Genomic DNA, 13894 nt, shown 5'->3' on the forward strand with positions numbered 1-13894 from the left:
AGTCATCTAAGGCGCCGCGATTCGCTGTGCGGATTTGCATCCTTTGGGCATGCCAGAAACCTATGATTGTAGGTTCGAATCCCGGTTCGCCCCGACTATGTTTCTGGGTTTGTCAGCACAATACCCGTGCTCGTGGGTTTCACCGAAGTGGTAAACGTATGATATCTGCATCACTTCGGGCTTTCCTCTCACATTAAGCTGACACACTGTGATATAACTGGAATAATGTTAAAAGAGGCGTTAAACCCAACTCACTTACTCACTCTTTTCAAAACCTCATCAGAAATTATTTCCTTTTTTTTCAATTAACCTACCTACAAATTGCAGTGGGGTGTCAAGTATGTTAGGTTTAGGATGTCTGGAGTGAGCTTGTTATCATGTACAGTATTACGTGCTTGCTGACTGACATACATAACATCCTCTGTTTTTCCCTTTTCAGCATGCTTCCAAGAAGGTTAGTTGAATCATCAGCCATCATTGACCCTCTAACCACATCGTAGTTCACAACCCTCTCCATCTTCATCCACACAATAACTTAGATTTCACTCTCACTCACTCACTCACTCACTCACTCACTCACTCACTCACTCACCGCCTCCGTGGTCTTGTGGTCCGCCTGGAGAGCGGAAGGTCCGGGGTTCGATCCCCGACCGCGTCATACCAAAAGACGTTAAAAGATGGTACTTATTGTTACCCTGTCTGGCGCTAGGCATTAAGGGGCTAAAACAAGGACTGGTCGGCTCGGAGTCAGTATACTGTGTCTGAGTGGGGTATTCATGTTAAACTGCGGCATGGTATCTCAGTGTGCTAGCACTATAAAACCGGCATCAGTGCGGACTAGTACAAGCAGCCACACAAACACACACATGTACATGCACGTAGCTATATAAGTGCAATAATCTTGGACGCGACGTTAAACCCCACCCCACCTCACCTCACCTCACCTCACCTCACCTCACCTCACCTCACCTCACCTCACCTCACCTCACCTCACCTCACCTCACCTCACCTCACCTCACCTCACTCACTCACTCACTCACTCACTCACTCACTCACTCACTCACTCACTCACTCACTCACTCACTCATCCACACATTTGCATTGATGTTCCTTGTTACATGTTTTCTGTGTTGTGTTAATAACATATCGCCTCCATCACATGATGGACCGCCACTGTGGTGCAGTGGGTAGAGTGTCTGCCCAGAGAGGGGGAGTCGGGGTTAATTCCACATCATACCAAAAGATGTTAAATGATTGTACTTGTTACCCACGCTGGCACTCATCATTAAAGGGATAAAACAAGGACTGGTCGGCTAGGAGTCAGTATACTTTGTCAGAGTGGGGTATTCATGCTAAACTGTGGCATGATATCTCAGTGGGCTAGCTCTATAAAATCTGCATTAGTCTGGACTAGTACGAGCAGCCACACACACGTGCCCATCACTATATAAGTGAAATACTCTTGAACATGACGTTAAACCCAATTTCACCTCACGTACCTGACATGTTGATGCTAGTGTCTGGCCTGGAGAGCAGATGGCAAACATTGATTGCCAATTGCAAATGTAGTCCTTGGTCATAGACTGGTTTGTTTGGTGTGTTATGTTATGTTTTGACCTGTATGGATGCTCACTACAGCATAATGTGTTGTCATGAGTGGGGTGTACAAGCTGAATAGTTTATGCCAACTTTAAGCTAGTGTCTCAGAAGAGTCAGGGAGTATCCTACAGTAAAAACGAGGAATTCTCCAACATTATCCAGTGTAGGGATTACTGGTCAGAGCCATCAGGTGCTTTTGTTGTTGATTTGTGGCCTGGAGGATTTGCGAACCACGTCAGGTATGCTTCAGTGAACTCACTCTCACAGTTTCAGCATGTATCATGTGGGGGTTTCGGACATGTTTTGAGAGAATATACCAAGATGTCCCCCAGAGTGATCTGTGTATAACACTTCCGACACTGGGTGTTGTCCATGAATTCCACTCTCTCACTATAGGATGCTGGGTGCCCCTCTTTCCTATCTGTAGAAGGCTGGGGGCTGAGTCCACCCACTCACTTAGTTGCATGACTTACAACAACAAGTCACCAGAATCACTGTCTGGCGGGAAGGGAAGCTTACCACAGGATGGCAGTCAAGTGATTATAACTGCGCCCAGACATCCTCTATGTTCATTTGAAAAGTGAAACACCTATTATAAGCCCACTCCTCTACCAAGGGACCTTTCAGGGGTTTGTCTATTGTTGGATTACTGTATTATTGAATCAGTCAACCCTGAATTATTTTTGTAAGATTCTGATTTAGAAGAAATACAAGTTAAACTTGAATACACTCTTCTTGGGTTTCTTTTCTGTTATTTTCTATTCTTGTCTGAATGTATAGTGATTCTGATAATCATTAATGTTGAATTAATGACACAAAGGTCCAATCCTGATTGATTAAGTATTTAAGGCCTGTAATTTAGAGACAAGTTCATTCATCATTTCAGAGTTTCATTTCTCAAGAGATGTGTAAGAAGAATCAAAATGCGTTCAAATTTATTCTGTTTTTTTCTCTGTGGACAATTTCAAATTTCATACAAATTTCATTGTTGATATTTTGTTGTTCTTGGTGATGAACGTTTTCTGAGAAGACATAGTAATTGCTGATTCAATTCATGTTGACTACGATTCATTTCATGTGAAAAAGTTTGAAATAGGCAACCTCATATATCATTCTTTTTTTGTTGATTGATATTTAAAGAATGGAATTCATTGCATGAGGGCTTTTGGGAAATGTAGTTACACTTGGTGAGAACGATGCCATGCCAGTATTGCTGGTGATCTCCCAGTTGTGGGGGAAAATGGGAAAAATGACCTTCCTTACAAGAAATAGAAACAATGAATTTTGGGATGATGAATATCACATTCTGGATGACCAGCCCAATCTAACATGTTGGTATCCGGGGCAGAATAGGCCCCCGCATGCATGTCCTAAAAACCTGACATCGGCTGTGACTTTCTGGTTTAGTGGGACATTGATGATCTACTGGTTTCCCTGTCCCAGGACACAGTACTTCAGGCCATGAGGATATACTGGTAGCTGGAATATGGCTGACTACAATAAAACAATCAATTACTGTTCACATTTGAGGAGTAATATCATGGTTTGATGTCTCAATAAATAACATGGTTAATGAGCCTTGAACATGTTTTCTAAATATGTTAAGGATCTTATATGCATAGTTGATAAATGCTTTTGCAGTGAGATGAAACAATGTTGAATTTGAGTAGGTGGAGCATCTTCATGTATTGTGCAGATTGAAGATAATCCAAGTTTCCCATGTACATCAGTAGTTACCATGGTTGCATGCTAACAATTCTTTGTCTGACAAATGATATACAGTATATTATTTACTATTTATGATTTGATGTAAAACAGTATTCCCAGATATTACCTTGGTAAGCAATGATTTGAGAAACATTGATCCTCACTGTTGTAAGACTCAGCTGGCATTGTGGGGCCGATGTGGTTCCCAGTGCCCCATGCATGTCTGAGAGACAACTGTGAGTTGGGTGGCTAGGATGTGTGATGTAGCCTATTGATTGTCCTTGTTCAGCCACAACCATGTTTGCCAGGATAGCTGCAAGATTGCTGTGGCATGAAACATCATTCAGTGAAATACTTGACTATTGCATGTAAACCACTAAGTACCCCTATCCACAGAGACAGACAAGTAATGGGAGGTTATTTGTTCCAGAGAGATGATGACTACGACAGCACTGAGAGTGAGTTGAGTGAAGGGGAGTTGGAGAAGAGGAGGAGGTTATTGCTGCAACAGCTTGAGAGTGACCTATAAACTTCAGCACAAGGTCATGGTGGGGTGGGTGGGTGTGTTTAGGGGTTTTATATGTGGACATGCTTACAGACTGCAGAGGCTAAGTGGCAGGCAATAAACACACAGACAATGAATAGACATTTCAGTCTTTGAAGATGACCTGTGGAGGAACACAAGTTTGTCTGGGAATTTGATGAAGCTCCAAAATATTTTTTTTGTGGCTTAGGGAAGAAAATGTATATGGATATTTCTGAATATATCTTCTTTACTGTATCAAGGTGACAGAAAGAGAGAAATGGAGTTCAATAGGCAGTTTTCTTACAAGAGTCAGGAACTTCCAATAGGTCAAAAGAATTGACGGATTATAGGGTTGATTTGTGAATTGGCAACAGAGAATACCAATATAGCTGTGCACATTATTTGTGAACACTTTTCGCCCTATTTGAGTGCAGAATGTTAGCTTTTCCAACAGCAGTGTAGATGTTGCATCCAACAGCAGTGGAGATGTTGCATCTGACAGCAGTGGAGATGTTGCAGAAGGGAAGAGATTTGCTTAAATTTCTTTTCCTTTCCTATAAAGTACAGTGTCATGATGAGGACATCATTGATTCTGCACAATCAGTTTCACGTCAGTGGCACTTTGCTTTCATTTCATCATACTTCATCCTCTGTGAGTGTCTACAATAAATGTAATAAACACCATTCTAATCATGATTGTTTTGTTATAGTAAAGGTCACCATGTCATGGTGCAGTGTCTGTTGTCTATCATACCAGGCCAAATACTGCCTATGTCATCATCTGATTATTGTTGTCCAACATTTTCTCTGACATCGCTGTACTGATGAAGCTGAATGTCTCCCTTACATTTTCACCTATTAGATGAGACACTAGTTTCTTGAATAGTGCTCATCCAGGTGCTGAAGTTAATAGTCTTATCTGATTGTATTCTTTTGGATAAGATACACAAAATATATGTGAAAAATGTTTCTTTAATTTGTGCTTAATTACCTTAAAACAAGTTTTGCTGGGTTCATCACTGCTTTAAAAAGTACTTCAGTTATATCCAAGCTTGGTTTTGGAGCTGATAAGTGACTGATATAAACAAGCAGGCTCTGACCGCTAAACTAACACTATGCCAAAAGGCCAATAAATATCTAAAGATTAAACTAGATAAATTACTAGCAAGTTTACAACCCATTTCTCTTTATGAAAGATAGGTTTACAATTGATATCTGATGTGAGCATTTCTAGAAACACTATCTCAGGCGACTGTTTTCATGACATTTAGGGTATTGAATACATAATCAGGTTAGCTACAGTGGTAGTATTAACAGGATTTAAGAAGAAAGTATGTTTCTATGGGTCCTCTGAAGTATGGATAATATTTCATGGCATGTAAAAACTTAAAAGGTTCGGTTTTCAAAAATAGACTTTGGGGTCTCTGAAATATGTAATATACATAAAGCAGGGCTCGAAAAAATTCTCAAGCAACTTGTCCTGCAGGGCAGGTAGATAGTATTTTGTACTTGGCCTGCGATGTTTTCACTTGCCCTTATAAATTCTATAAAGTTTCATGTTCTTGGTTATTATTTCCATTTTCTGCAGTTACCTTTATAAAGTAAAAATTCACAAATATATTAAGTGATTTTGCATGATTTTATGAATTTATTCATAACTTGTTCATGTTCACACCATTGAACATATTTCCTACTTTTCAATTGAAATTTTGATTTTTCATTTCTGAACCTATTGTTTTAACCAATCACCAGTCAAGAATTTGGATCTGATAATTGAGGATATATAAGGCAGACAGTACAAAATAATTCATAGTCCCTGCCATTCACATTGATCTTAACCAATTGGCTTACAGCAGAAATAATACATGGAATTTCATTCCTTTAAAAACTTCTGTTTATTTTTTAACAGACAGTTACTAAGTTGCCGTCTATTAATGATATGAGTGATGTGTACATCGTTATTATTTCTAAAAACGTGCGAGATAAAAATTTTGGTTTGAAATTATCTTGCATACTGTACTTTGTTTCTAACCTGCGATCTTTACAAAAAAATACACAGCTGTTTAGTGAGGGGTGCGCATAATTAATACACGTCATCATAATTTGTTATGTTTTCTTCCCAACGCAATGCAAAGAGCAACACCGTGAGCAACACCGGAAGTACCATGTCAACAAATCCCTACTGAAGTACGAAAAATAATTATGTAATTACACTCTATGGTTATAAAATTGTTAATTGTATATCTGGAATTAATTTTGTAACCTATTTCATTAATTGTATTCAAAGTTTCATTCACTTTTGTTAACAAAAATTTCGACCATAGAGCAGTCAGATGAAGTTGATGTCAGTGTGTATGAAGTGGCTGACAGGTCGCGTTGTAACACCTTCAGGACCTTTGCCGGAACCCCCCTGCACAGTCCGAATCCTGCCAACTTCCCGTTTGCTCTGAAACACGACTAGTATACTGAGGAAATAAATAAAACACCAGTATACAAACCAGTTCATCTGTCTTCAGTGTTTACAAAATGAAACCTATTTTCCTGTTATTCCTATTATAAAAACTGCGGTGTCCTAAATGTCACTTTATTTGAGTCATGTGGCAGGAGAACCTGCCTGTATTGATGGTATACTCTTACGATTTCATGTATGTACTGTGAGGAAAATGTACTCTTCTATCAAACACTTCTATAATATAACATGTACTCTTCCCAAGGTGGCGACAAACACGTTTATCATATACCATGTACTCTTCCCGACAACACGTCTATAATATAACATGTGGGGACTTCCCGAAGTGGCAACAAACAAGTGCATTCAACTTATTATATCATGCGAGTAAAACGGCCCAAAATATAACAAATGGTAGCTTCGAACAAGAATAGTTAATCTCTTGTACCACTAAAAGGTTCGAAATGAACGTGCATTGCACGCAAGACGTGCACGCCAACGTTAGGCGTCTGCCATATATGTTAGTTTGACTGCAGCATGAATTGAGGAAATACTATTTACATACCTTCGCAAAAGTGATAGGCCGCAATCACAACTTTTATATTAGAATGTAAACGAAGGAGTTTATGTCGTCTACACTCGGCTATGGTTTAAATAGGTTAGACCACTCGGACCTCCTCGTTTAATCCAAAAATGTAATATGGTAAAATTAATGTTCTTCCCAAGGTTTTCTGGCAGTTTTTGCAGGAGCATGACTCTATATTGTGAACATGCATAATCCATATTGATTTCCTTATCACAACACATAAATACAGAAAGGAACAGAAAATCTGAGCACACTCAACACGGCCTCATAATCATTACGTGTCATGTGCAATTGATTGGGGATTTGAGTGTTAAACTTTAAATTAAACTCATTTCGCAGTCGCAAAAACATCTTAATTAATGAGTTGACAAAAACATTCCCCCAAACACAAATTGGCTGTAAATGGAAAATGCAAGTCTCCTGCAGCACCTTCAATAAATGATGAGCAGCCACTGCTGGGTGTTTCCCTGGACAAATGGACAAAAATCTCCAAAGTAAATATAACCAGCCATCAGCACGGCATGCCATGCATCAACCCATCATGGAGGCTCCCCGGGCGTCTGTTCAGTGTCTTGGTATCTATACTGAGGTAGCTAATGCAATAGTGGTACACTCAGTGCTGGACTGTTTCAGTGCTTCTATTCCAGGAACACTGTAATAATGTTATCAGCATGGGAATCGCATGCACATGTTGCAGATCCAAGTAATTAAGATGTTCACGAGTCATCACCACAGATACCCTCGTACACTTAAGGGGCATGGGTCGCACTGTTGTCTGATGCACGGGGATTCTGAAGCATTGTGTTAGCAGAAAGCTACCTGGTGGTTGGTCATCACTTGCCCTGAAGTTTCATATACTAGTGTTTCGACATTGACTAATACTTGTTTCTAAATGATGTTTATAACTTTGTTATATTTAGAGGTATTTTGATAAATATTATTGACTTTTAAAATAGTCGACCTTAAACCTGAAAAATGTACAATGTCATTAGATCGCAATAATTTGGACTGTAGAAGACAATAGTTGTATGTATGTTTGTTTTGTTTGTTTGTTGTTTAACGCCGCACTCAGCAATATTCCAGCTATATGACGGCGATCTGTAAATAATCGAGTCTGGACCAGACAATCCAGTGATCATGAGCATCGATCCACGCAATTGGGATCGATGACAAGCATCAACCAAGTCAGCGAGCTTGACCACCCGATCCTGTTACTGACTCACTCAATATTTGTGTGCTGGATCAGATGGAGATGTGAATATTATTGCAAACAACCCACGCGCTGGATTCAGTCATCGTATCCCAATCGCGTAGATTGATGCTCATTTTATCAATCACTGGATTGTCTAGTTTAGACTCTATTTTATTTACAGACCGACGTCATACAGCTGGTATATTGCTGAGCGCGTCGTTAAACAACAAACAAACAAGCACTTGCGTTAGTAGCTATAGTTATCTTTAGGGATATTAACGTAGCCAAAATAACACTAACGTGTCGTAATATGTCAAAAAAAAGCTTGACTACCTTCGAACAACGTTTCTATATCAAAGTGTTACCAGGGAAATGTCCGTCAAATTACAGACAAGTACGTTGTACTAGAGTGAACAACATTGAAGTACGAAAAGGGTGCTACACGTCATCTACGTTTTCCTACGTTAAGCTACTTTAGACGACAGTAAAGTACAGTAGCTAGTACATTCAGGTACGTTGAACTACATTTAAAAGCGTTACATTACGTTAAACTAGGGTTAACAACGCCCATTTCCCGCAATAGGTACAGGGTATATAAAGAGACATGTGGTTTTCATCATTCTTTCACTTTTGAATTCCTGACAAAGTACATATATGTTTCATTCCGCTCGTCATTTTGGTCTTAGTTAGGGTTATCTTAAATAAAGTCTAGCCATGAGGAAAACAAGAAACAGGAGAGGTCAAACCCCAGCTTGTGACATTGCTGAGGTTACTGAGGTTCATGAGAATCCTGAGGTTCCAGCTGTTTCTGGGGTTGCTGAGGATCCGATCTATGAAGACTTGCAGGCTATTGATGAAGTTGATGTCACTCTCAGAGTTGCAATGTCCAGGAAGAGGCAGCTGCTCCAAGAAAGTCAGCACCCAGGAGATCTGGCCTAAAGCTCAAAGATGATCAGGAGGTTCGGGTGTTTGAATTTGTAGAAGCCCACCCTGAACTATTCAACAAGAACCACTCATTTTTTTGCAAAAGAACTCAGAAGGAAGCCTTGTGGGAAGAACGTGCGGCACTCATCCAGGCAAAGGAATCTGATGGTGTGTTCAATATTTCTGTAATTTGTTATCAAATTAGTAAAATCCAATCGGCGACTTTTCTTTCCAAATATTCATTTTTACAATACTGGTAATATTTACCTCAGGTCTTCATGTTTCTTTAACAAAATGACTAATTTGTTTTTGAATATATTTTTTGTACCAATGCATCGGGTCCCCGTCTGATCACAAGGTTCCCGAATATGAGAAGCACTTATGGCAAGGCCACAAGAACAGCGTCTGGTGCTGGGAGAAAGAATCTCACCCTCGGAGAAGAGTGGCTGAAGGCGAGACTTGGCTTCTCAGACTATATAACACGTGTATAGGGTACCAAAGAGGTGTGGAGTGGATGTGAGTACAACCATTGACCCATGGGTTTTAAAAAAAATAGAATTCAATGCCACAAATATTTTATATAATTAACATCTTGTCTTGTTCTTCTACTTGCAGCTCATTGCCCAACTGAAGGATTTCGAGAGCCTGCTGCAGTGGAAGGAAAAGCTCCTAACTCAGAGTCAGACACAGAGGATCTTCCGGTGTGTTGTGAAGAGCATCAACCTCCCTCCACAGCTCAATCAAGAAAAAACCGTAAGACCTCTGAGACTGCAATGGTCATCCAAAAGATTGAGGAAAGTTTTGCCACAACCCAGAGGCAGCAGGAACAGCTGTTACAGAACATGTATTATAAGAGTCAATTATTGAAATGATATATCATCGTGATATTGATTTTGGTATTTGAATTTCTTGAACTTTAACTGAAAATTTTGACATAAACTTACAGTACTTAACTGTTTACGACTGATTAATAAATATGATTGATGATTATAAATTGATTTTTAAATGAAAGATAATATCAAAATGTGAATTTTTTTTCATGAAATATGAATTTTAATTTTTGGTAAGCTCTCCTGTTCTCTGTCAACTTCAGGAGGAGACTGATCGCATGGCATTTGGAAGGCTCATTGGTATATCAGCAGCAGAATTCGATGATGAGGCATGGGATTCATTTCAAGGGAATGTTCAACATCGGATTATCAGATACAGGCGGGAGTCCAGGCAGAGGAAGCTGGCGCAAGTACAGGCGCAAGCGAGGACTCAAGCAAAGGCACATGTACAGCTACAACAGTCCCAACCTCATCCACATCTGCTATCTCAGATGCAAGCACAGCATCAACAGCCACACACAATCCCTCCAGTCACATCATCCACCAGTGGGGACTACCAGATGGCTTCAAATATTGCGGTTTCACAGCAGCAACAGTGCCCAACGGGATGGATGCCACCCTGGCAGCATGTTTATCAACCACAGCAGCCGCAGCAGGGACAGTCAGAGTGGTCTTCAAGTGCACCTCCTTCGCACTCTCTACAGGACTTCCTTGAATTCTAGAGTGGAGGTTTTGAGGAATGGATTTACGTTTGTTCCTAGCTGGCAACCACTGTCACCACATCCTGCCGGGAGGATCAAAGGCTATTCATGCTTCCCTGCATGTTTATTTGGTAGGTTTGTTTGTATTTTAAACATAAAGTTGAAATAAGAAATACAAATGCGATCTTGTTGATATGATATGATATAATATGAAAACAGCCAAATTATTAACTTGTGCTAACAAACCAAAACAAACTGCCTGTTCCTATTAAAAGACCATTTGAAACAAATTCTGTAAATAAGGTCCTATTTTCAAATATAGATAGAATCTAAATTGCAAATAGATGTTGGAAGAGCCCCATTTCAATTAAAGATAAAGCTTATATATAGTTAAAGCTACATTACTGTATTTAATCGGTCAAATCTTTCCCTTTAAAGGTTTTCAAATAATTTGATAGAGACATCTTTCCTTAGTATTCACGCAAAATCTGAGATCATTTTGTCATATTTAAGGGATGAAAATGAGGGTCAGAACTATTGGGTCATACAAGTTGTGGTTTGCATCTTCCTTGTCCAGGGTCATGACATCATTGGAGGGGTTCCTTTCTCTCAGGTAGTTGTGCAGCACCACACACGTTCTCACTATCAAAGATGCAGTATCTACCTGAACCTGGAGAGTGCGAAGCAGACACCTGAATCTGTTTGCGAGTATCCCAAAGGCATTCTCAACCACACGGCGAGCTCTTGAAAGGCGATAATTGAATACTAGCTCATCGTGTGCCAGTGCCCGGTGAGGGAATAGTTTCATTAGCCAACTCTGCATGGCAAAGGCATCATCTGCAATGATGTAATAGGGTATATCAAATGATAAAGGCTCCCTGTTGTATTGATTGGTGGAGGGCACAGTGGTTCCATATTTGGCTGTCGAAGCTAGACCCAACATCACCAACCTGAATCCATCGGAATTGTAATCTGCATCAACCAGGCCTATTAATACAATGGAGCAGAACCCCTCGTAGTTATAATACGTAGAGCCTGAATTGGAGGGCTTTTGTATGGCGATATGCTTGCCACCAAGAGCACCCAAGACAGGTGGAAATTGCCATCTTCCTTGAAATCGCTCTGCCACTTGTAACCAATCTTGGGGTTCGATAGGAGTCTTCATAACCTCAGCTTCCATGACATCCAAAATAGCATTACACACGGAAACAATCATTCCTGAGATGGTGTTGTGAGCAAGTCTGACATTATACATCAGTGAGTGGTGTGAGTCTCCAGTAGCCAAGAACCTTAATGTCACAGCCAGCTTGAGTCCAGGAGACACAGGATCACGCCATCGGGTCCTATTCTTGGTGAGACGGTCCTCTACACTTGCTAACAGTTCATGGAATGTGGCTATGTCCAAGCGCAGAAAGTTCACGAAAGCTTCAGGATCCTCAAGTTGTAATTCTGCCATCAGGGCGTCATACTGACCATGGATTGATCTGCGCAGAAGCCAGTCACGACCCCACCATCTTCTCTTTTTTCTCTGCTTCTCTTCATCCTCTTCAAATTGCATGATACACTGGGCATAACATAGCAGCTCTTTGTTGACAACAGCCCAGAACCGAATCATATTTACTCTTCTATCACTCTTGTTGTGTCTGCAGACGTCAGACAGCAAATGATCAGACTGGTGTCATCATGGGTTATAAATATCACGTGTATCAACCAATACTTGCTGCCTAGTTATCTTAGTTTAACTTATTTCGACGTATTGTAACTTAATTTAACTTCCAGATGCTAAGAGCACACCTAGCAAGACGTGATATAGCATTTTCAAAACGTAGACTACTGTACCAATACTCAGTTCGCTGTACTGAACGTTCTTTAATGTCAATCAGGTAAATGTAGTGTAGTGTAGTATAACCGGGTGAAGTTGAACGAAAGTTGAACTATATAGACGGACTTGTGCCCCTACTAAGATGTAGTTTACCTTAGTTGTTCGTAGATATTTTATGCCTTGATAACAACGATGTTCGTTACGTTTGGCTACAGTAGACTATGGTTATAACAACGGCAAACTACATCTAACTATATTAAACTAAGTTACTACTACGTTAACAAAAATGTCAGCTTACGTGGCTATCTGTTGTGAACACAGATAACCACGGACAGCTACAATGAACCACGTATGGATACGTTAAACAACGAAAGATTTTTCTACGCTAAGTACGTTATTTAACGCAAGTGTGACTTAGGCCCCGGATATGTTAGACTAGATATACTTAGTATGGAACGTCATTACTTCCGATAGAAATATCATTTGCAGTCTACAGTTCTCAAGTAATGTCTCATGTAACGACATCAGAACGACAACGCTTTTGTCGTTTGTAGCAATGGCAAACAGTCCTCCTCCCTGTTTTGTCGTCCACGGCATGTTCCAGACGTATCCCCTTGCTGCCACGCTCTGTGTCGGTCACAGAGACGGACAGTGGGGAAGTGCCATAAGAACTTCTTCAGAAACGCACGCAATTTCCTCCGGACGCCAGCGATTAACGGAAGAAGAGTTGTTTGAAGTTAATGGTGCTCGATTCTCAATGTCGATCATGTCAGTAAACGCATTTATAAACGTAAACGTTTTAGATAAAAATGCGTCTTTGTAAAAGTAACCTTTAATCCGCCGTCACTAATGTTGTAAAAACATGTATCGTCTTTCTCCCACCCGCACTTCCTTGTTTCCCGCGTGGGACTACAGGGGCTGGAAACCCGGACAACAGTCAGCCCTAGCTTGTTTCATTCAAGTGGGGGCGGTCGGGTAGCCTAGTGGTTAAAGCGTTCGCTCGTCAGACCGAAGACCTGGGGTTCGATTCCCGACATGGGTAAAATGTGTGAATCCTAACCCTGTATTAATTTTCTGACGAAATAAAAGTGTTTTTGGTTACATAGTGGTATTCTCTTATCTATACATGCAGAAACCAGAAGTACATGGCATATATTTGCATATATTTGCATATATTTGCATATGGCCTATATTTGTATACCCCGCTTCTTTGCATCACGTGATATATGACGTAGTACTTGTGACCATCTTGAGGAACAAACAGTGAATATCCGAGATAGAATTGGGCTTCAGCAACCCGTTTGTCCTCAGGGCCGACTAACGGGATCGGGTGGTCAGGCTCGCTGACTTGGTTGATGCATGTAATCGTATCCCGATTGCGTAGATCGATGCTCCTGATGTCAATCACTGGAATGTCTTTTCCAGACTCCATTATTTACAGACCGCTGGAATATTGCTGAGTGCGGCGTTAAACAAACAAACAAACGTTTCAGCAGGTATCGGTGGTAATGCTGGTATCTTAGACAATTATCATAATGATAAAAGTGTCATTTGTATA

General features: G+C 40.4%; 2 protein-coding genes across 5 annotated transcripts in view; one reads left to right on the forward strand and one right to left on the reverse strand.

Annotated features, from left to right (window-relative positions):
* Window positions 1-4525, forward strand: part of LOC124121264 (pre-mRNA-processing factor 40 homolog A-like) — a 52061-nt gene extending 47536 nt beyond the window's left edge. For 3 of the 4 annotated variants that reach the window (XM_048387314.1, XM_048387308.1, XM_048387324.1), the window contains exons 24-25: window positions 440-454; window positions 3737-4525. In XM_048387314.1, the coding sequence (XP_048243271.1) occupies window positions 440-454; window positions 3737-3835 (114 nt within the window). In that variant the 3' untranslated portion in view covers window positions 3836-4525. The remainder of the gene's footprint in view (window positions 1-439; window positions 455-3736) is intronic. The other variant, XM_048387319.1, reaches the window with a different exon arrangement.
* Window positions 4526-11022: 6497 nt separating this feature from the next.
* Window positions 11023-12129, reverse strand: LOC125377713 (putative nuclease HARBI1). The gene has a single exon (XM_048391742.1). It carries the CDS (start codon window positions 12127-12129, stop codon window positions 11023-11025), a length of 1107 nt encoding a protein of 368 aa, XP_048247699.1.
* Between the last annotated feature and the right edge of the window lie 1765 nt (window positions 12130-13894).

Source organism: Haliotis rufescens, unplaced genomic scaffold (assembly GCF_023055435.1).
Source record: "Haliotis rufescens isolate VD_foot unplaced genomic scaffold, xgHalRufe1.0.p SCAF_10, whole genome shotgun sequence".
In the NCBI taxonomy this organism is placed as follows: Eukaryota; Metazoa; Mollusca; class Gastropoda; order Lepetellida; family Haliotidae; genus Haliotis; species Haliotis rufescens.